Source organism: Electrona antarctica (genome assembly GCF_951216825.1).
Source record: "Electrona antarctica genome assembly, chromosome: 8".
NCBI classification, from domain to species: Eukaryota; Metazoa; Chordata; class Actinopteri; order Myctophiformes; family Myctophidae; genus Electrona; species Electrona antarctica.
Genome location: NC_136789.1, coordinates 53,293,827 through 53,317,147, shown reverse-complemented (window position 1 = coordinate 53,317,147; position 23,321 = coordinate 53,293,827). Strand labels below are relative to the sequence as shown.

General features: G+C 41.3%; 1 protein-coding gene across 1 annotated transcript in view; it reads right to left on the bottom strand.

Annotated features, from left to right (window-relative positions):
* LOC306927453 (voltage-gated potassium channel subunit beta-2-like) overlaps window positions 1-23,321 on the bottom strand; it is a gene marked incomplete at both ends in the record, with an annotated part of 159,434 nt that overhangs the window by 16,296 nt on the left and 119,817 nt on the right. The window contains 1 exon segment of the mRNA XM_079507204.1: window positions 14,246-14,366. Within this exon segment, the coding sequence (XP_079363330.1) occupies window positions 14,246-14,366 (121 nt within the window).

The following is a 23,321-nucleotide window of genomic DNA, read 5'->3' as shown; positions in this document are numbered from 1 at the left end:
CACCCAGTTTGATAGGCACTAGGCCACAGATACATTTTTAATAAAGGGATATTTCACTTTCCCCCAAAAATGTGGGCGATTGTCTACTCAGGCTTAATATGTGAACACCCCGGACAGTTTTGAAGTTACTCGATTCAGTATTTTGATACCCGCCCCCTTCCTGTACAAACACAATTGTAACCTCAAACTCCATCAAGCAACTTAATTATTATTATTTTTAGCCCGTAGATGATGAAATGATGTTTTGAAAGTGATATATCCCTATCAATCTCTAGAACTACAATCTACACTGTTATAATTAAAAAAAATAATCACACTTGTGGGGTGCTCTTATCATCGTACATCCTCATGATGATACATCACATTCCGTGCTCAGCCAATCGAGTCATTTCCGCTTTAACTCTGAGAGTGTACAAATGGACCCGCAAGAATCCCCCCCCCCCCCCTCCCGTCCACACCCCTGAGGGTCCTTGGACCCAAGTTTGAGAACCAATAATGCTCAACCCATTTAGACCTGAGGTCGATTCTAAAAAATGGCTTCTAAATCCTAACAAGTCATCAGTGATGCTCAATATTTCATGTCAAGGACCCCCAGAATTATATGTATTTGGCCGCCGACCACCATCTGAAAATATGTAGTTCCAGGGACCCCCTCAAAAAAATTTAGTGAAAAACTTTCGCTCTGAAAGAATATAATATATTCAATGATTTGAGGCACATTTTCACACTTTTTTCAAAAATAGCAGACCTACAAGCTCATAGTGCGGCACTCGGTGCCGCGCTATGAGCTTGTAGATCTGCTATTTTTCAATAGCTAAAGTATAACATAATGCTTAAAACACCAAAAGGGGTTCCCGTCCCCAAAATGGGTTAAATGAACATGTGGAAAACGAGACCTACAGTTGGAGGCCATCAATATTGTCCTTTTCTTTTTGCTGAGGTTTGCGTGATCTGCGCAAAAGGACAGTTAACCCATTTTGGGCGGGAACCCCTTTTGGTGTTTTAAACATTGTTATAATTTAGCTATTAAAAAATAGCAGATCTACAAGCTCATAGCGCGCCACCGAGTGGCGCGCTACGAGCTTGTAGGTCTGCTATTTTTGCAAAAATCGTGAAAATATTTAGTTCAGAAAACTGGAGGATTTAGAAGGATTTTTTAAAAGTTTGAGGTCAGGCCTAAATGGGTCAAATGATGAGGGGCAATATCGGTGGCACCCAACTGTACTTTATATCTCTACACAACATGATCCAACAAGCTCGTCATCTCCCTCTTTTTAATTAAATCACATCTTTAATTCCCGTCACCACCGATACCCCGGCCCTCCCACCCGCCCCCAAAGCCCCAAATAAAAATTTGATTTGGATTAAGCAATGGCGTGAAATTAGCCCTTATTTGTCATGCTAAATATACACAGTTGATGAGGTTTCACTTGAGCGTGGATGAGTCCTGCGGCCCAGTTGGTCACATGGTTCTATATAAAGCAGCAGACGGCCAGCAGGGATTCTCATTTTTCTGTTTTCATTATTTTCCCCTTATTTCTTTACACCGTGGCTCCAAAGGGACAAGTCGTACGGAACAGTTTGTCTGTATGTTTAATGTAGCATACTCTGTGTGTGTGCGTGTGCGTGCGTGCGTGCATGCGTGCGTGCGTGCGTGCGCGCATTCTGTCCATAATTCCATGCTGTAATGATGTGGTACCTTAGGAGAGATAACAAATATCTAAATAACAATTCTTATATACATGCTCTAATTGTAAAAGTCTTCTTTTAAATCAAGTCATGCAGATGTTTAACAAAAATCACACCCGTGTGAAGTGAGCGGCGCTCTTATCACACGTCATCATACATCATCTCATTCCGGCCAATCACAATTTCCTCACCTTCGTCTTCAATGTTTGTGTTTACATAAACACTCAAAGCTGGACATAGGAGGGGCTGGCGCCCCTCAATAATTTAACTCTTGAGAGCGTAAAGGGTTTATTTTATGTCAGGGTAGTTGCAGGTCAGTCTATGACATCAGTCATCTACGACACACCAACTTGGCCTACATGTGACATAATGTCTACGTCACATGTAGGCCCGCTAACCTATATAAGTGCTGACCCACACAGTAGGACTGCATGCCTTCAAGTCATTAATTCAAGGTGTTTGGGACTGCATTCTTTTACGGGTATAAACCTATAAGTCATTGTGTCAAATGTTTTGTTGGACGGTGCACCTAAAAGGGCTTTCAAAGACGCAGTATGATGCTACTGTAGCAGTGGACCACAAACTGTACTGCTTTAGAGGATACTTTATCGAGTCCGAGCGTCGGACTGAAGTGAATGTCTTCAACACAGTGTCTTTGTGCTGGACCAAGCTGCCCCCAGAGACCCCCGGAAGAGTACAACGTCCCCTTGAGGTTCGCCCCATGCTCGCCGGCCGCACAGCTGTGCTGATCGACCCTTACATCTACATCTGGGGGGGAAGGACTGACACAGGGGACTACAGCACTGTGCTTTATGCATTTGATGTCGACGAGCACAGAATGCTCACACGCAAGATATCTGGGACTGCTCCAAGGGGGAGGCAAGGCCACTCAGCCTGTGTCTCTGGGAAGGTCATGTTTATCTATGGAGGATGGATCCATCTGACTGGATGCACTGATGGCATGTACAAGTTGGACACCAACACAATGGTCTGGTCCTTAATTCATACCAGAGGCACTAGACCACCTGCTTCAAAAGGTCAATCTGCCACCATCATCGGGACAAAGATGTTTGTATTTGGGGGCTACAAGGATCAGTACGACAACCTCATTGTGTTTGACACAGAGGCCAACGTTTGGATGGACACACCTTCTGCACAGCTTCCGCTGTACAGTCATTCCGCCTTTTCCTACAATGGAGAGCTGTACATATTGGGTGGCGGGAACTCTAAGCAGTACTTAAATCTGTGGAAATTCAGTCCAGCGACCTTCACCTGGAAGAAGGTTGAGTCCAAAGGGAATGTTCCAAGTTTCATCTCTCACATAGACCTACTATTCAGATGCATGGTGCGCTGTTGCACGGTGGCAGATCGTATCGTCCTCTTTGGAGAAGCCAAAGATGACCTGTTCATCTTAGACTTAAGTCCTAGTCTGAAGACATTATGCAATAATAATAATAATAATCAGTACGGTCTGGATCAATCTGAACTCCCACACAACATCAGGTGGGAACTAACAGCCTATAGAAGAAATAACAGGCTCCTGTGTGAAGTGAGGGGCGCTAATATATTAAAGTCTAACTCATGTTGATTAGGTGATGTAATGGTGATGGAAAACAAACGGTGCCAAACGCCATTAACAATAAAGAGACAATATGACGTAAATGACACATTATGACGTAACTTTTCCCTTCATTGTCAATGCGTTTACAAAACAAACAGTGAACTAAAGACAAACATTAAACCTGTGTATAGCGCCCCTCAAAAAGGCAGCATACAACAAGTTGTGTCCGCAGACTGTAAGACAAACGGACGAAGAGAGTCCTGTGGTTTCTACAGACACGTTTTGAAGCCACTTTTTATGGCAAAATTCTAATTCGTCGAAAATGACTGCTATTGGCTGGGAACTGCAGAAAGGGCGGGTCTTCACTCGGTAGGACCAGTAGAAGCCCTAGACGCATTAGCCACGCCTTCTGAATATGCCAAACCAGAGACTGAAACGCAGACACTTCTTCTCTACCGAAGCCAGGAGACTCCTCACCAGCCCTGAAAACATTTACAGCTTTGGTCACATGACGGAGACCATGTTTGAATTGTACGGTGAATGCTTCCATCAAGCACGTTCCCAGCTCGGGCCAGATATCTCTAAAAAATCACACCCGTGTGAACTGAGTGGTGCACTGAGTGACATCACACACTAACCATAGCAGCCATGCTCACCTGTGCGTGGCCCCACGTACAGGTACACACATACACAGATACAGACAGACAAAGCTGGTTATTGGAGTGGTTTGCACCACTCAAAAAAAAATCACACCTGTGTGAACTGAGTGGTGCAGTGACGTCACACACTAACCATAGCGCTCCCGACAGGATCATATACCGAAATTAAATGGTGCCCAGGCTACATCTGGACCGTCCCCGCCGCGCGCACGGACCGACGCTGCCACGGCACGGAGTCAGAATTCCCTAAGAAGAAGAATTCCATAAGAATGCACTCGCTCCTTCTGTACATCTGGGGGTGGCGAGTCAGTTGCTGACGCGTGTGGAACTACAGCACGGTGCATAATGCTATTTGATGTGGACCACCGCAGGATGGTTCCACTGTGCATTATCCGCGGGGTTATAGGCACGGTGGTGCCTTGTTGTTTGACTCCAGTCTGAGGTTTTATACGTATACATGAGTCACTTTTCTTTCCAAAACTATAATCCGATGATTCATTCACGTGAGCCGTGATTTAGACACCGGATTTGCATGTCGTTTATACTCCACGTGACGAGACCGTTTGTGACATGCACAAACAAAGCCAACAGCCACTCCTGCTCTGTTATTTCATTTAGACCTGAGAACGATTCTACAAATGTCTTCTAAATCCTGACTGTTTTCTGAAAAACCTCATGTTTCATGTCAGTGGTGCTCAATATTTCATGTCAAGGACCCCAAAAATTATATGTAGGCTAATATGCCTCCGCCCCGCATCTGAAAATATGTTGTTCCAGGGACCTCCCCAGAAGCAAAGATTTGAGTTAAAATGTTCACTCTGTAATTCAAAGATTTGAGGCACGTTTTCACGATTTTTCAAAAATAGCAGACCTACAAGCTCATAGCGCGGCACTCGGTGCCGCGCTATGAGCTTGTAGATCTGCTATTTTTCAATAGCTAAAGTATAACATAATGCTTTAAAACACCAAAAGGGGTCCCCGCCCAAAATGGGTTAAATAGTTACATGGGGGTATGAAAATGAATCCAGGATGAACACGTGGAGACGTACTGCAGAAAGTCAAGGAGTGGAGTTGTCATTCCAACAAGCTACAGAAATTATAGTCCTACTATACTGCCCTGATCGAATGGCAAATAATCGTCGCAATTGTACTTTCCCTTGTCTATAACATACAGGCTATGATAAAGGCTTTGAGACAATTTGAGTGATCAGTTACATAATGATTTAAACATTGATTGAATGATTGGTTAGCTTATTAACCCATTAAGACCTGAGGACGGGTCCCTCGGTGCCGAGTGTCAAACAGGGCAGAATAGAGCGTCGCAGTCCCGCCCCCTTTCATGACGACGCCCAGGCCCAGGAAATAATTCCCAATGCATTTTTCCCATAGACATTTCACAAAGTATTTATTTAAAGACGGTTACGCCGCGGACAAAGTCAACTCGAGTTGTGACAAATCATGACAACAAACACAATATTTTGGACCAAACAAATAATTCAATAATTAAAAGTGTTTTAACCTGCCGTTTGTTATCTTCTTTCTAATTATTTGTTTGGCCCGAAGTTCCCCGAACAATTGTTTTTTTTGGCCTTTTCCGAGGCTTAAAAGGTCTTTAAATAAATACTTTTTGAAATGTCTGAGGAAAATGAACAGGGAATCATTTCCTGGGCCCTGGTAGGGGGCGGGACTGCGACACTCTATTGAGTACCATTTTGTTTTTTAGGGGGTGCCTGAGGGTCCTGTGTCAATTGAAACGGGTTTAACATACTGTACTGCATTAACACACGTATGAATGTGTCTATATGTGCGTAGACTGCGTACGTACACGTAATACACACATAGCATACATACATACATACATACATACATAGCATACATACATACATACATACATACATACATACACATACATCCATACATACATATACTATATAGTAACTGTATCGAAACAAAATCAAAGTATATCGATATGTAAACAAGCAAATATCGTACCGTATCGTTTGACTTTGTATCGTACTATAGTTTTGCAATGGAAATAAAAGGTATCGAATCGTTTTGCAGTACAATTTTAAGAAGAAAAAAGAAAAAAAGATGGGTTTAATTACTTCTCCATTCCATATCGCTACACTCGGTCTATCAATAAATGTGTGTATTCTGTTCATGTCAAGGTGTGGGTTTGTCCATAATGTGTTCAAATACAATGTCCAGAGAATCACTGTGTTTAGTTATTTATATCCATAATAATAAATCTTTCCCTTAAAACAACCTGCCTTATCCACATGTTTCACACACATTTAATGTATTTGCTAAATAGTTACTGTACCGTTTTCAAATAATTTAATCGTATCATATCGTATCGTATCACCATAATGAACCAATATGGCCCATGTATCGCATCGTCAACCATGTACAGTATAGTGATACGTATCGTATCGCTGTTAAAATATATCGCTACGCCCCTAATACATGTGCCGATGATACATTTTGGCCGATATCGATATCCAATATAATTAATTGCTGTTATGGCCGATAACCGATATTACCGATGTCGATATCTATTTCTGTATTGAAAAAATATAATAATTTTGTCCATTCTGAAAAATACATGGTATCTGCACTGCAAGCTTAGGCAAGTCAGATTTAACTTAAATACCTTCTTATATTTAATATTGTGAGCTTGTAGATCTGTTCATGCTGTAACTGTGGGCTTGTTTATCTGTAAAGACAGACCGATTAATCGGACCGATGGACCGGAATATTTCTGATTGATTAATCGAACCGATGCCAATGAATAAAAAAAAAAAACTCAAACCGACCGATACCGATGTGCACGCCGATTAATCTCCCATCACTAATACATACAGTACAGTACAGTATACATACTGTATACGTACGTGTGTGTGTATGCACTGTAACACTCGCACGCATGACCTTATCTTGAACTCCATCTTGTTTTATATCAATGTCGACTCGTTCTTTCTGCTTGGATTAACCCATTTTGGGCGGGAACCCCTTTTGGTGTTTTAAGCATTATGTTATAGTTTAGCTATTGAAAAATAGCAGATCTACAAGCTCATAGCGCGCCACCGAGTGGCGCGCTATGAACTTGTAGGTCTGCTATTTTTGAAAAATCGTTAAAATGTGCCTCAAATCTTTCCGAAAATTGTCATGATTTAGATTTTTTTTTTTTTAAATGTCGACGTCAGGCCTGAATGGATTAATGATCGATGCTAGGCCTGTCACTTCCACGCTGCGCTGACTGACTCACTGTGTGTGTGAGTGGAGAGCAGCTGCCCCCCTGCTTGACGTTTCATCACGCATGACAGTCACAGGCCGCGGTTTACTGACAGAAGCCCCCCCACCCCCCCCCCCCCCCCCCCCCTCGAGCGATAAGAGGGGGGAAATACAGTATGTTGTTCACGAGTAGCTGCCCAATAGCCCATTTTGACCTGGGAACGTTTTCTACAAAATGTCTTCTAAATCGTGTGTTTCTATGTGTCAGTGGTTCTCAAACATTTTCATGTCAAGGACCCCCAAAAATTTAGAAAATAAGTTTGGAATACCTTAAAAATACAAAAGAAATCACTGACATTTAATTATAATTAAAACAAAAAATTCAAAAAAATTACAAAATAACGGAAATCGTTGTGACCAAATTTGACAGAGGGACTGTCATATGAAAGCAGGGAATCATAGCTTCAAATTGACATATTGGTTGTTCAGTTTGACCCACCAGTTTTGGAGATATGGCTTATAGAGTAATGTCTTGCAGAAAACAGCGAGTTGAGAAAACAGGCTTGAAAGGTTCACTTCTGTGGTCTCTAACATTACAATAGCTACATGTTTAAGCATTTATTTCATATTTACGTGTCGATTTCAGCTCTGACACTTATTTCAGACATGCTCTAGTATGTGAAGAGTCTGCCTGTGCTATTAACTCATTTTGAAAAAGCTGGTGAAAAGCTGGAATTTGCACGATGGCAGCCTCTCAGTCAAAAAATGTATGGACATTTTTCAACTTGGAAACGATTGACGATTAGCCTATGCAAAAATAGCATTATTTAATAATTGTGACAGGTAATGTAATTTAGATGGCATGTTATATAGAAAGTTGCCAGGTTCATTTGTTGACCTGTGTAGTTTCAATGTACATTTTTATATATTATACTGTTTAGACTGATGATGAATGGTAAATGGTGCCTGTATTGCCTAAAGTCCTATACTTAATGGCACTACTGGTTGCCGACGGCCAGGTGGAAGTTCTTACGTGTGCCAGTACAAACTGATCTCCAAAACATGCTTTATTCTCTGCAGTCATTTTCCTATACAACATACAGATAAAATAATAAGAAAGAAACAGTAACAAACACAGGGGACCAGCCCTCCTGAACACAGTAGAAAACTGTTAGCCTCTGCCGTCTGCCACTGGCAACACCTGTGCCTGATTAGCAGCCTGGTTAAATACCTGGGCTGGCCCAGACACTGACCAAGCTGCAGTGACACTGTCAATCAGCAAAACATTAGGTCATAATGGCTCTTACAGTGCCTTTATCCAAGGCACTTTACATAGATTGTGCATATACATTCAAACATTCACACACCATGCAAGGCACCAACCAGCACATCAGGAGCAATTAGGGGTTCAGTGTGTTGCTCAAGGACACTTCGACACTAACTCTGTGGGAGCCCGGGTTCGAACTGGGAACCTTGCGGTTGCCATCCGGCCACTCTACCCCTGAGCCACCGCCACCCCCTGATGATAGGTCATTAGTTTAACTATATGATCCTAGGTTACTATTTCTATTAATTTGATGTATTACATCGTGATTACCATGCTCACTGTAAATCGCTATGGATTAAAAGTGTCTGCTAAATGCCTAAGTTGTAAATGGTACTGTAAGCCACTGTGGTTGGAAACACCGCAAACAATAATATTCATTTGCATAGGAAAAGGAACGTTAAAACCACCTGTTTTTCTCTGGAGCAAAACAACAAAACAAACGGACACATTCTGCGCCGGGTGTTGGGAGGTCCACATCTAAATAAGATGAACTAAAACCTATATAATAATGATAGTAAATAAATACAGCTGCTGCTGAATAGAGAAGGAAGAACATTCCTTGTTTTCACACCTCAGACATAACAGTGTGTCCCTGAAACGGTACTAATAATACCCTTCAAATATTGCTGCTGTTGTTGTTGTTGAAGCTGTGTGTGCGCGCCGTGCGTGCGTGCGTGCGTGCGTGCGTGCGTGCGCATAACTGAGCATCTCAACAGCTCAGAACAGACTGTTCTCGTTCTGAAGGAGACCGTGTGTCGAAGCATTCGTTAGTCAATAAAGGCTTGAGTAGCTAGGAGCTTTTTTTTTTATCCTGCTCAGATGGGCCACAGTCAGCCGCTGATAACATAAAGGCTGACCTATCTTGTCGTAGAGCTCTATACAACAGTAGAACTGACCTATCTTGTGGTAGAGCTCTAGATAACAGTATAGAACTGACCTATCTTGTGGTAGAGCTCTAGATAACAGTATAGAACTGACCTATCGTGTGGTAGAGCTCTAGATAACAGTATAGAACTGACCTATCTTGTGGTAGAGCTCTAAATAACAGTGTAGAACTGACCTATCTTGTGGTAGAGCTCTAAATAACATTATAGAACTGACCTATCTTGTGTTAGAGCTCTAAATAACAGTATAGAACTGACCTATCTTGTGGTAGAGCTCTAGATAACAGTATAGAACTGACCTATCTTGTGGTAGAGCTCTAGATAACAGTATAGAACTGACCTATCGTGTGGTAGAGCTCTAGATAACAGTATAGAACTGACCTATCTTGTGGTAGAGCTCTAGATAACAGTATAGAACTGACCTATCTTGTGGTAGAGCTCTAGATAACAGTATAGAACTGACCTATCTTGTGGTAGAGCTCTAGATAACAGTATAGAACTGACCTATCTTGTGGTAGAGCTCTAGATAACAGTATAGAACTGACCTATCTTGTGGTAGAGCTCTAGATAACAGTATAGAACTGACCTATCTTGTGGTAGAGCTCTAGATAACAGTATAGAACTGACCTATCTTGTGGTAGAGCTCTAGATAACAGTATAGAACTGACCTATCTTGTGGTAGAGCTCTAGATAACAGTATAGAACTGACCTATCTTGTGGTAGAGCTCTAGATAACAGTATAGAACTGACCTATCTTGTGGTAGAGCTCTAGATAACAGTATAGAACTGACCTATCTTGTGGTAGAGCTCTAGATAACAGTATAGAACTGACCTATCTTGTGGTAGAGCTCTAGATAACAGTATAGAACTGACCTATCGTGTGGTAGAGCTCCAGATAACAGTATAGAACTGACCTATCGTGTGGTAGAGCTCCAGATAACAGTATAGAACTGACCTATCTTGTGGTAGAGCTCTAGATAACAGTATAGAACTGACCTATCGTGTGGTAGAGCTCTAAATAACAGTATAGAACTGACCTATCGTGTGGTAGAGCTCTAGATAACAGTATAGAACTGACCTATCTTGTGGTAGAGCTCTAGATAACAGTATAGAACTGACCTATCTTGTGGTAGAGCTCTAAATAACAGTATAGAACTGACCTATCTTGTGGTAGAGCTCTAAATAACAGTATAGAACTGACCTATCTTGTGGTAGAGCTCTAGATAACAGTATAGAACTGACCTATCTTGTGGTAGAGCTCTAGATAACAGTATAGAACTGACCTATCGTGTGGTAGAGCTCTAGATAACAGTATAGAACTGACCTATCTTGTGGTAGAGCTCTAGATAACAGTATAGAACTGACCTATCGTGTGGTAGAGCTCTAGATAACAGTATAGAACTGACCTATCTTGTGGTAGAGCTCTAGATAACAGTATAGAACTGACCTATCTTGTGGTAGAGCTCTAAATAACAGTATAGAACTGACCTATCGTGTGGTAGAGCTCTAGATAACAGTATAGAACTGACCTATCTTGTGGTAGAGCTCTAGATAACAGTATAGAACTGACCTATCGTGTGGTAGAGCTCTAAATAACAGTATAGAACTGACCTATCGTGTGGTAGAGCTCTAGATAACAGTATAGAACTGACCTATCTTGTGGTAGAGCTCTAAATAACAGTATAGAACTGACCTATCTTGTGGTAGAGCTCTAAATAACAGTATAGAACTGACCTATCTTGTGGTAGAGCTCTAGATAACAGTATAGAACTGACCTATCGTGTGGTAGAGCTCTAGATAACAGTATAGAACTGACCTATCTTGTGGTAGAGCTCTAGATAACAGTATAGAACTGACCTATCGTGTGGTAGAGCTCTAAATAACAGTATAGAACTGACCTATCTTGTGGTAGAGCTCTAGATAACAGTATAGAACTGACCTATCTTGTGGTAGAGCTCTAGATAACAGTATAGAACTGACCTATCTTGTGGTAGAGCTCTAGATAACAGTATAGAACTGACCTATCTTGTGGTAGAGCTCTAGATAACAGTATAGAACTGACCTATCGTGTGGTAGAGCTCTAAATAACAGTATAGAACTGACCTATCTTGTGGTAGAGCTCTAGATAACAGTATAGAACTGACCTATCTTGTGGTAGAGCTCTAGATAACAGTATAGAACTGACCTATCTTGTGGTAGAGCTCTAAATAACAGTATAGAACTGACCTATCGTGTGGTAGAGCTCTAAATAACAGTATAGAACTGACCTATCGTGTGGTAGAGCTCTAAATAACAGTATAGAACTGACCTATCTTGTGGTAGAGCTCTAGATAACAGTATAGAACTGACCTATCTTGTGGTAGAGCTCTAAATAACAGTATAGAACTGACCTATCTTGTGGTAGAGCTCTAAATAACAGTATAGAACTGACCTATCTTGTGGTAGAGCTCTAGATAACAGTATAGAACTGACCTATCTTGTGGTAGAGCTCTAGATAACAGTATAGAACTGACCTATCTTGTGGTAGAGCTCTAAATAACAGTATAGAACTGACCTATCTTGTGGTAGAGCTCTAAATAACAGTATAGAACTGACCTATCTTGTGGTAGAGCTCTAAATAACAGTATAGAACTGACCTATCGTGTGGTAGAGCTCTAAATAACAGTACAGAACTCACCTATCTTGTGGTAGAGCTCTAGATAACAGTATAGAACTGACCTATCGTGTGGTAGAGCTCTAAATAACAGTATAGAACTGACCTATCTTGTGGTAGAGCTCTAGATAACAGTATAGAACTGACCTATCGTGTGGTAGAGCTCTAGATAACGGTATAGAACTGACCTATCGTGTGGTAGAGCTCTAGATAACAGTATAGAACTGACCTATCGTGTGGTAGAGCTCTAGATAACAGTATAGAACTGACCTATCGTGTGGTAGAGCTCTAGATAACAGTATAGAACTGACCTATCTTGTGGTAGAGCTCTAGATAACAGTATAGAACTGACCTATCTTGTGGTAGAGCTCTAGATAACAGTATAGAACTGACCTATCTTGTGGTAGAGCTCTAGATAACAGTATAGAACTGACCTATCTTGTGGTAGAGCTCTAGATAACAGTATAGAACTGACCTATCTTGTGGTAGAGCTCTAGATAACAGTATAGAACTGACCTATCTTGTGGTAGAGCTCTAGATAACAGTATAGAACTGACCTATCTTGTGGTAGAGCTCTAAATAACAGTATAGAACTGACCTATCGTGTGGTAGAGCTCTAGATAACAGTATAGAACTGACCTATCGTGTGGTAGAGCTCTAGATAACAGTATAGAACTGACCTATCGTGTGGTAGAGCTCTAGATAACAGTATAGAACTGACCTATCGTGTGGTAGAGCTCTAGATAACAGTATAGAACTGACCTATCTTGTGGTAGAGCTCTAGATAACAGTATAGAACTGACCTATCTTGTGGTAGAGCTCTAAATAACAGTATAGAACTGACCTATCTTGTGGTAGAGCTCTAGATAACAGTATAGAACTGACCTATCTTGTGGTAGAGCTCTAGATAACAGTATAGAACTGACCTATCTTGTGGTAGAGCTCTAAATAACAGTATAGAACTGACCTATCTTGTGGTAGAGCTCTAGATAACAGTATAGAACTGACCTATCTTGTGGTAGAGCTCTAAATAACAGTATAGAACTGACCTATCGTGTGGTAGAGCTCTAGATAACAGTATATAACTGACCTATCGTGTGGTAGAGCTCTAAATAACAGTATAGAACTGACCTATCTTGTGGTAGAGCTCTAGATAACAGTATAGAACTGACCTATCGTGTGGTAGAGCTCTAGATAACAGTATAGAACTGACCTATCGTGTGGTAGAGCTCTAGATAACAGTATAGAACTGACCTATCGTGTGGTAGAGCTCTAAATAACAGTATAGAACTGACCTATCTTGTGGTAGAGCTCTAAATAACAGTATAGAACTGACCTATCTTGTGGTAGAGCTCTAGATAACAGTATAGAACTGACCTATCTTGTGGTAGAGCTCTAAATAACAGTATAGAACTGACCTATCTTGTGGTAGAGCTCTAGATAACAGTATAGAACTGACCTATCTTGTGGTAGAGCTCTAGATAACAGTATAGAACTGACCTATCTTGTGGTAGAGCTCTAAATAACAGTATAGAACTGACCTATCTTGTGGTAGAGCTCTAGATAACAGTATAGAACTGACCTATCTTGTGGTAGAGCTCTAGATAACAGTATAGAACTGACCTATCTTGTGGTAGAGCTCTAGATAACAGTATAGAACTGACCTATCTTGTGGTAGAGCTCTAGATAACAGTATAGAACTGACCTATCTTGTGGTAGAGCTCTAGATAACAGTATAGAACTGACCTATCTTGTGGTAGAGCTCTAGATAACAGTATAGAACTGACCTATCTTGTGGTAGAGCTCTAGATAACAGTATAGAACTGACCTATCTTGTGGTAGAGCTCTAAATAACAGTATAGAACTGACCTATCTTGTGGTAGAGCTCTAGATAACAGTATAGAACTGACCTATCTTGTGGTAGAGCTCTAGATAACAGTATAGAACTGACCTATCTTGTGGTAGAGCTCTAAATAACAGTATAGAACTGACCTATCTTGTGGTAGAGCTCTAGATAACAGTATAGAACTGACCTATCTTGTGGTAGAGCTCTAAATAACAGTATAGAACTGACCTATCTTGTGGTAGAGCTCCAGATAACAGTATAGAACTGACCTATCTTGTGGTAGAGCTCTAAATAACAGTATAGAACTGACCTATCTTGTGGTAGAGCTCTAAATAACAGTATAGAACTGACCTATCTTGTGGTAGAGCTCTAAATAACAGTATAGAACTGACCTATCTTGTGGTAGAGCTCGGGCAGCTGCACCTCCACCTTGTCCCTCTGGAAGTAGTGGTACTCCGCCTGCTCACACACAGGCGGGATGAGGTTGAACTGCCGGGCCACAGAGTACGCCTCCTGGTGGACACACACAGACACACACAGCACCACTTGTTATACAACCCTCAAATCTATAGACCAGTGGCTCCCAAAACTGGGGGTTGGCTACCACCAGGGGGGGTCCCCCACATGATTGACAGGAAAGTGTCATTTTGAGGACTTTTAAGACATTTTTAATACCTCAAAAAAGAAGATGGGGAAAAAAAGACCATTACTGCATCAAAAGTAATCAACAAACTATACTATTGAAACTGATCAAACATAATATGGCCAGAGTGTCAAATAATATAATACGGGATATAGACTTTTGAAAATAGTCAATCTACAAGCTCGATTTTCACAATATTTATCTGTTAAACCGACTCAAACTAAATGTAACGTCTCAACCCCTATAATTCAAGTGCTTGTCAGGGTGGGGGGGGGGGGTCCCCATGCCCACTTCAAATATTACTTTGGGGTGGGGGGCTGCAGGGGGACGGCCTGAAAAATGTGTGAACCCCTTCTCTATCTAGACTTAGTGAACAGGACCTGAGTTGGCTTCATACTTGGAACGCTAAAGAAAAATAGCTGATCTGCAAGTTTGTAGATGTAGGTGAACTTTCCCCGGCAGAGTGGAATAGGGATCCTGCCTTTCTGACGTTCATAAGTAACTGATGTTTGCAGCAAAGGCACCTCCACGAGTCTGTGACAGTCTGAGAAGTCTTAGATCTTCCTTCAGACGACTTCGAGGAGGGAGAGCTTAACACGAGGCCTGCCGGGAACATAGGAATTTTAAAACGTAGAATCTTGTGGCCTGCCACAAACGGAAAAGCCGTTTTAACAGCGATGTATTAATTAATGCATGTTTTAATACGATCGTATCGAAATCTACCGTCAGTTAGCTTTGTTATGCTTCTGACACAATGGGCGCGGCCATTTTGAAAATGCGTGCGCATCCACTTACATTGCCGGCTCTGGTTTCAGACGGCTTTATCTCACAGAAGCGACATTGCAGAGGACGCTTTGTCCCAGACAAGCGTTTTCAACGGCCTGTAGCAGGCGCTGTGATACTCGCGGTCAGCTTTTTCCACCGCCGAGCGAGACAACAACAACCGGTCATGATACCACACACAGCAGCTTTTCACAGGAACAATGCGATTACGGATATTTGGATCTTCAAAGTAAGTGTTACGCGCGATAAAACCTTGGCAATACGCAATCGAGGGATTAATGAATGGCGGCAGGCAGACGGTTAAGAGTCTCCGAATGTCACCTTGGCGGTATTCTGTGTAACTTCAACAACTTCAGCTTTCCTTGTGTCACGCCACAGCCTTGCATCTTGAGATGAATAGTATACTGTATCCATATTGCACTTAGTTTGAATGCATCAGCACTTTACCAATGTCGTCTGCTCTCTCTCTCTCTCTCTCTCTACTTCTTTTTAATGTTTTTTTTTTCATGCCTTTGCCTCTTTTTTTGTGTGTCTGTATTTAAATGTGACAACAAAGCACCATGAGGTGTGCACCGTGGAGAAGGGTATTCTTCTCCCGCGTATGCCCATAGTGTGTATTATGAACTTGAGTTTCGTACAACAAGCTCCCAATTGTGTGTGGGTTCCCAAGAAGAAGAAGAGTATAGCAGAGATGGAAAGAAAGAACAGGGAAAATAGGATGACATATCCAGCTATTCCTGATATGAATATGAATATATGAAGGACCGGAAAGTCTGGCGTGGCATTGGGAAATCCATGATCTCGAACACGGTCGAAAAATGATGATTAAAAAAAAAAGAATATATATATATATATATATATATATATATGTATATAGTCGTTTTTTTAATTCTATTTATTCATAATGAAATCAACCTTTTTATCCAAGTATGATCATAAATGTTGAACAAGCAAATTATATATATATATATATATATATATATATATATATATATAATGAAACTGTCCCAGAACAGAGACAGTGGTTTCAGTTATAAACATAAAATAATATTAAATATGGTTTTGCTTGTTCAACATTTATGATCATACTTGGATAAAAAGGTTGATTTAATTATGAATAAATAGAATTTAAAAAAACGACAATAAATATGTTAAAAGGTTATATCACAAGGTAAAAAAAATGCAGCCTTTGGAAGGGAGTCACATGATCAGAGTGTCACCTGTCGGTAAAGGTCAGAGGTTGAACCGACTTCCTGGAGAGAAGTTGTATTGTTTGGGAACGATCAGAGAGAGACGATTATAAGTCGTCTGCACATGGTTCAAAGGCGCACACGGTACATATTCTTTATTGTGTTCCTTTGGTTGTGTGATGTGCTTGTTGTGGATTGCTTAATGTTGTAATGTATAAACTGCAGACTTTGTTTGTTAAATTGGACGCACATGTGTGGACTATCACTAGCCCTAGAATGGCTCTGTTGTTACATAGTAACAATACAAGTATTGTAATGTATGTAATGTGATAAATGCTCTGTTTGTACTCACCCATTAAATAATTCCAAAGACGTGGAGTGAAATATGGTCCTCTAGTTTTATATCCATGTGAAAGTTCTGGCACAAAACGTGCATTTAGTCAAATATCTCCACTTTTTCACGAGATGCACACGTCATCACCAATTGACCAGGGAAACACAAACGTTTGGGTCACACAGTTGGCAGGTGCCTTGCGATAGGTGCTGGGTATTTAATCACACCACCTGCCAAATGTGTGACCCAAACTTTTGTGTTTCCCTGGTTAAATTGGTGATGACGTCTGCGGTATACAGGACGTATTCGTAAAATCAGTCCATCGATCATTCCGGGCCCCCTCGCCCGGAGAGAAAGACGTCCGTGTGCATCTCGTGAAAAAGTGGAGATAATTGACTAAATACACGTTTTGAATTATTTAATGGGTGAGTACAAACGGAGCATTTATCACATTTAGGCCGCCCATTTTGAACCCGAACAGAAATTAACCTGGGTGTTCTATGGCTCTGTATATGAAATACTGTATTAACTGTATGAAACAACAATAGCCGTTCTAGGGCTAGACTCTCACTAACTAGAGGCGGCGGTGGTTCGTGGGTAGAGTGCCTGGATGGTAACCGTAAGGTTGCCAGTTCGAACCCGGGCTCCCCCAGAGTTACTGTCAAAGTGTCCTTGAGCAAGACACTGAACCCCTAATTGCTCCCGATGCGCTAGTTGGTGCCTTGCATGGTTTCCGCTGCCATCGGTGTATGAATGTGTGTGTGAATGGGTGAATGTAATGCACAATCTCTGTAAAGCACATTGGATAAAGGCGCTATATAAATGCACCATTTACCATTTAGAGGAAGGATGTTTTGTTCTTATTCTAGTTTCCTAGCCTATTTCAGATCAAACTGGGGGTCCTTGAAATGAAAATGGTTGAACATCACTGCTAGAGCCATACAAATCTTCTCTGGTGGGGGTCCTTGGCATATCTCTTCAAATGGGGGGGTCCGCGGGGCTAATTAGTGTCAATTTTGGGGGTCCTTGACATGAAAACGTTTGAGAACCAACTGAGCTATACACGATGGCACTGTCAAGCGGTTCAAAGCACTTTATCCTGCCGCGATGTAAAGAGACTCTTAAAGGCCGCTCCCCACACTCGGAATGATCTCAATAACGATAATAGCGATAATGATAACTAAAAGCATCATGATGATGTGAGCATATCCGCACTGCTGTGATTGATGATGAGCCTTAATCCGGTCTGGACGGGAACACCTGTTGGTGTTTGAAGCATGACGTTATACTTTAGCTATTGAAAAATAGCAGATCTACAAGCTCGTAGCGCGGCACCGAGTGCCGCGCTACGAGCTTGTAGGTCTGCTATTTTTGAAAAAAATCGTGATAATGTGGAGCAAATCTTTGAATATATATTATTTCAGAGCAAATGTTTTTAACTCAAATCAGATGGGGGTCGGCAGCCAAATACAGATAATGGTGGGGCTCCTTGAGGCTTGACATGAACAAGTTTGAGAACCACTGACATAGAAACATAAGGTTTTTCAGAAAACTGTCAGGAGACATTTGTAGAATCGTCTTCAGGTCTAAATGGATTAATGTTCTTTTGCAAACAGTGCTTTCCATTTGGGTCGGATTATTTATGACCTGTTGTTGTTGTTGTTGTTACTGTTGTACATTGTAGAGAGAAAGGAGAATTAAACTAAAGCCTATAGTGCAGGAGTTCTCTAACGTTTTCATGGCCGTGACTCGTGACCCCTTTGTTTTTGTTTTTTTCTAAATGTTGTACATTAATTCATATTTTAGCTTCCGGTTTTCTAAAGATTTCCACAAAAAAAAATCACACTGCAGTTTCCACGAGTTGAAAACAACAAATTCAAACATTTTCCCAAAAAGGATTTCATGAATACAAAAATAATAATAATCAGAGGAATTCCCTAAATTAGCAAACAAAATGTTTAAAAGGATAGTTCAGATTTTTTGAACTTAAGTTGTATGAAATACTTGCCATTAATATAGTGGTTGCAACTGTATTAATTGATTGCCTGAGTCCTGTGGTGGGAGTTCTGCTCTGGTTTTGGTCAATATTAAGTAGTTCCGGTCATTTTGTGGGGGGCACTGGGGTCCACGCAGTAAAAGTAAATGAATCCACAAAACTAACGTCATTTGTATTGTTGACCTATTTCTAAAATATTAGTGCAACTTCCGTTCTTTTTTTACCCCTCTATCACACAGAACTATGTTTTTTGTGTCCATATCACTACGCCCAAAAAATAGTTCCATGTGATAGAGGGGTCAAAGTTGAACGAAAGTCGCGCTAATATTTTAGAAATAGGTCAACAATACAAATTACGTTCGTTTTGTGGATTCATTTACTTTTACTGCGTGGACCCCAGTGCCCCCCACAAAATGACCGGAACTACTTAATATTGACCAAAACCAGAGCAGAACTCCCACCACAGGACTCGGGCAATCAATTAATACAGTTGCAACCACTATATTAATGGCAAGTATTTCATACAACTTAAGTTCAAAAAATCTGAACTATCCCTTTAATAAGTATAGTGAATAGCAAAAGGCCAATGCGCACCTCAAAAGGCTGGTGACAGGTGCGTAGGTCAATAGAGCATATAATAAAAAACACTTGCCATCAGGACAGACAATACGACGTAGACCAAATAAAAAGCAACAATTTGTGTCAAGTGTCTGACAGTCCGTGTGCGTCCGGGACCTCTTATTTGTCTTTGTCCTTTTCATAATAAATATAGTGAAAATAAAATCTGCAAGCTCGCAACGAGGCGTGAATCGAAGCGACGCGTGGTTGCGTTTCCTCATTTTCGCTGGATTCCGCGTTGAAGAACTCACTATAGGACCTGTAGTGTATATATATATAGCGTACAATATATGGTAATAAAACAAGCCCGTGGCTCTCACAGCCTCGTAGCTCTCGGGGCATTCCTACTCCATCCATCAGCTTGGTGTCAACGCAGCGAGACAGTAATGACACTTTGTGTGAGCCGGCGGGGCGCGGGCAGCGCAGCGCAGCGCCAACTGGCTCGCTGCCTAGCAGCCTGCTGCAACGGCCTCTTCCACGTTACAACCGTGTCCACCAAGCCAACATAACCCGTTGAGACCTGAGGGCGATTCTACAAAATGCCTTCTAAATCCTGACATTTTTCAAACATTTTCATGTCAAGGACCCCCAAAAATATATATGTAATTGGCCGCCGACTCCCATCTGAAAATATGTAGTTCCAGGGACCTCCCCAGAAGCAAAGATTTTAGTTAAAAACGTTCGCTCTGAAAGAATATATATTCAAAGATTTGCGCCACATTTTAACGATTTTTTCAAAAATAGCAGATCTACACTCTCGTAGCGCGGCACTTGTAGATCTGCTTGTAGATCTGCTATTTTTCAATAGCTCAAGTGTAACGTAATGCTTAAAACACCAAAAGGGGTTCCCGTCCAGAATGGGATAATCTGGCTCGCTGCATGGGGCTCGTCTTACACATGCATCAATATTATAGTACGGCTTCACGGGATTCTTCAAAGACAACTAGGAGTTATGCTTTGAGTTATGCTTTGTTATATACGGTCGGTACTTATACTTGAGTTATACCGTGTCCTGAATGTTATATTTTCGGAGGAGATGGGAGGAGAAGACAATTCTTATCTCCATATTTTAACTTTGTGTGTGTTTCTTTTTTTCCCGCCCGTAAATTAATGCCCTACTTCAGGGGTGGGCAACTGGCGGCCCGGGGGCCACATGCGGCCCCCACCTTCACTTAATGTGGCCCTCAGGTTGATAATATTGGTTTCAGCTGTTTACAATTCCACAACATGCAAACATGACCCGCTTGAATTACTTCAGTCTAAATTAGTCGCTCAATGCTTCAACACAAGTATAATTAAAGGCATTTGAAATGACATAAAAATGTTAATTTTCAGGATTTCAATTAAAAAATAGCAAAAAAAAAAGGTTTCAATTCGAATATAGCAAAAATAGCCGATCTACAAGCTCAAAACGCGTCGCAGCGCGACGCGTTTTGAGCTTGTAGATCGGCTATTTTTGCGACGACAGTAATATATGGCCCTAGGGAGTGAGTGTGGAAATATAGTGGCCCTCTCCGTCGTCAAAGTTGCCCACCCCTGCCCTACTTGATCGTACTACTGTACGGCACACAGAAACATCAAAAGTATAGAACATCTGCTACCTTCGCTACTTTTAAAAAATTCGAATGCTGAAAAGTAACAGTTTTGGATAAGGCTTCCACCCCGGCAGAGATGATATATTAGAACTTGATTCTTAAAGGGTAAGACCACTTTTTTAGAGGTTTGGGTTGTTTCCTTACCTTATTATGGGCAAACTAGTCCATTCCATGAGTTATTTCGCTCCGTTGTGTTGTTTATTAGAAATTTGAGAAATAAAAAAAGTCGCTCATTGACTTCCATTGTAACGGGGAAACAGCTCTCAAAGTCAGTCTTTTAGCACATGAACCAACGCAACAAAAGCTGATTCTGACAGTTTATGACACCAGGAAAACTCATGCGGTTTTATTTTCGTCTTTTAAGATAGATTTATAAAGTTACTATTTTAGTCGGGGATAGACTGAAGCAGTGCTACGGCGTTCCCAACTCTCGCGGGTCGTCTTGCGAGGTTTCGTTTGTAAACAGAAGTCGCCACGCTGTTTGAGATGCATCCAGCTGCAGCCTCGCATATGAGCAGTCCCAGACACAGACACTTTACACACTTCTTCTAAAGTGTCTTCTAAAGTGTCTCCCTCAAACACGTCCATTGTGTATGTTTTTAGTGACAAGCGGACGAGATCAAATCCATGTGTTTACATCCCCGTCATTTCCAATAAGGAAGTGGTGTACAGTGGTGTACAGTGATTCGGTCGGCGTAGGCATACCTACCGGATCTTCTTTCTACACAAATTAGTCAAAACAAGACAAAGTTGACATTTATTATTAAAAATAAAATAGTGACTTTGAGAGCTGTTAATCCGTTACAATGGAAGTCAATGGACCCTATTTTTTATTTCTTAAATTGCTAATAAACAACACAACGGAGCGAAATAACTCATGGAATGGAATAGTTTGCCCATAATAAGGTAAGAAAACAACCCAAACCTCTAAAAAAGTGGTCTTACCCTTTAAGGTATTCTATATATACCGTTCTTAAACTTGATTTATACTGTGTCCTAAACATTATGTTTTTTGGGAGAAGACAACTATATTTATTCATACTTCCATTTGAGTCAACACCATCCTCTTCTCCGCCATTGTCAAAGAGGACATCGGTAAGGAACAAACCTCAATGAAGAGTTATCTGCCACGTGTCCTCTAGTGCCACTGCTAAATCTGCATTTTTGTCATTTGTATGTTGGCATAGTATAATCAAATTGCTTGTACGTTCACATTCGGTGTGTCTGCATTGCATTTCTATTTCAGCACAATCTGTGCACCGGGCCGGCTGTGACCTGACTATCATTGTCAGGCGTGCCTCCTTTACCACCATGTGTCAACACCTCTTTGACATTGAGATGGACCCCAGGAAGACTAGAGGCTCAGTCATGTGTCTCTAATGGGGATCCTTCAATAAACATAAACAGATAACGGGATGGGATGTGTGTGTCACCTCACCATCATCCATCGCTATCTGATATACTGTCCGTTCGTTGTTGTGCCGTTATCGTTGATTAAGGGCAGTGACACAACATCATGGCTGGTTGCGTGGGGGTCAAGGTCAAGGTCGTGACGACGTCTGGCACCGCATCGGTTCTGTGACTGTCACCAGGAACCAGTGTTGTTTTCGTCGACTAATACTATGACGAAAAATGTCCGTCGACTACCTTTTTTCACTGACAAAAACTACATAAAAATGTAATAAAAACTAAGCCATGATGACTAAAACTATGGCTAGATATACTGTCGATTTTGTCAACAAATAAAGACTAGACTAAATTGTTTGTCTTGTACACTAGGAAGGGACTAGTGGACAAGAGATCCAGTAAAGTCATTTTACACTTGGTTGCATGCTGAAAATAGCAGATCTACAAGCTCACAATGCGTCGCGCTGCGACACATTGTGAGCTTGTACACTTGCTATTTTTTACACTTGCTATTTTCAGCAAGTGTAAAAAGCCATTAGCCATTACGACGGCAAAACACATTCTAATGCATTTTAGTTGACTAAATCGACTGTAGATGTAGTCGACTAAAATCTTATACTTAGTCGACTAAAACTAGACTAACACTAAAGCATTCCAGGTGACTAAAATGTGACTGAAACTAAATGAAAACCATTCAAGAGACTATGACTAAAACTAAAATTAGAAATTTGCTGCCAAAGACAACACTGCCAGGAACGTATAGCTGACCATTTGGTTGCCCCACCCCCACCCCCCCACACCCCGACGAGAGCGCTGCGTTTTTTGTCATGCAGGTTCGTAACTTTCGCCGTGTGCACAACACACACGGGTGCTCGTTATTACGCGCCGGGGCCGCGTAGAAA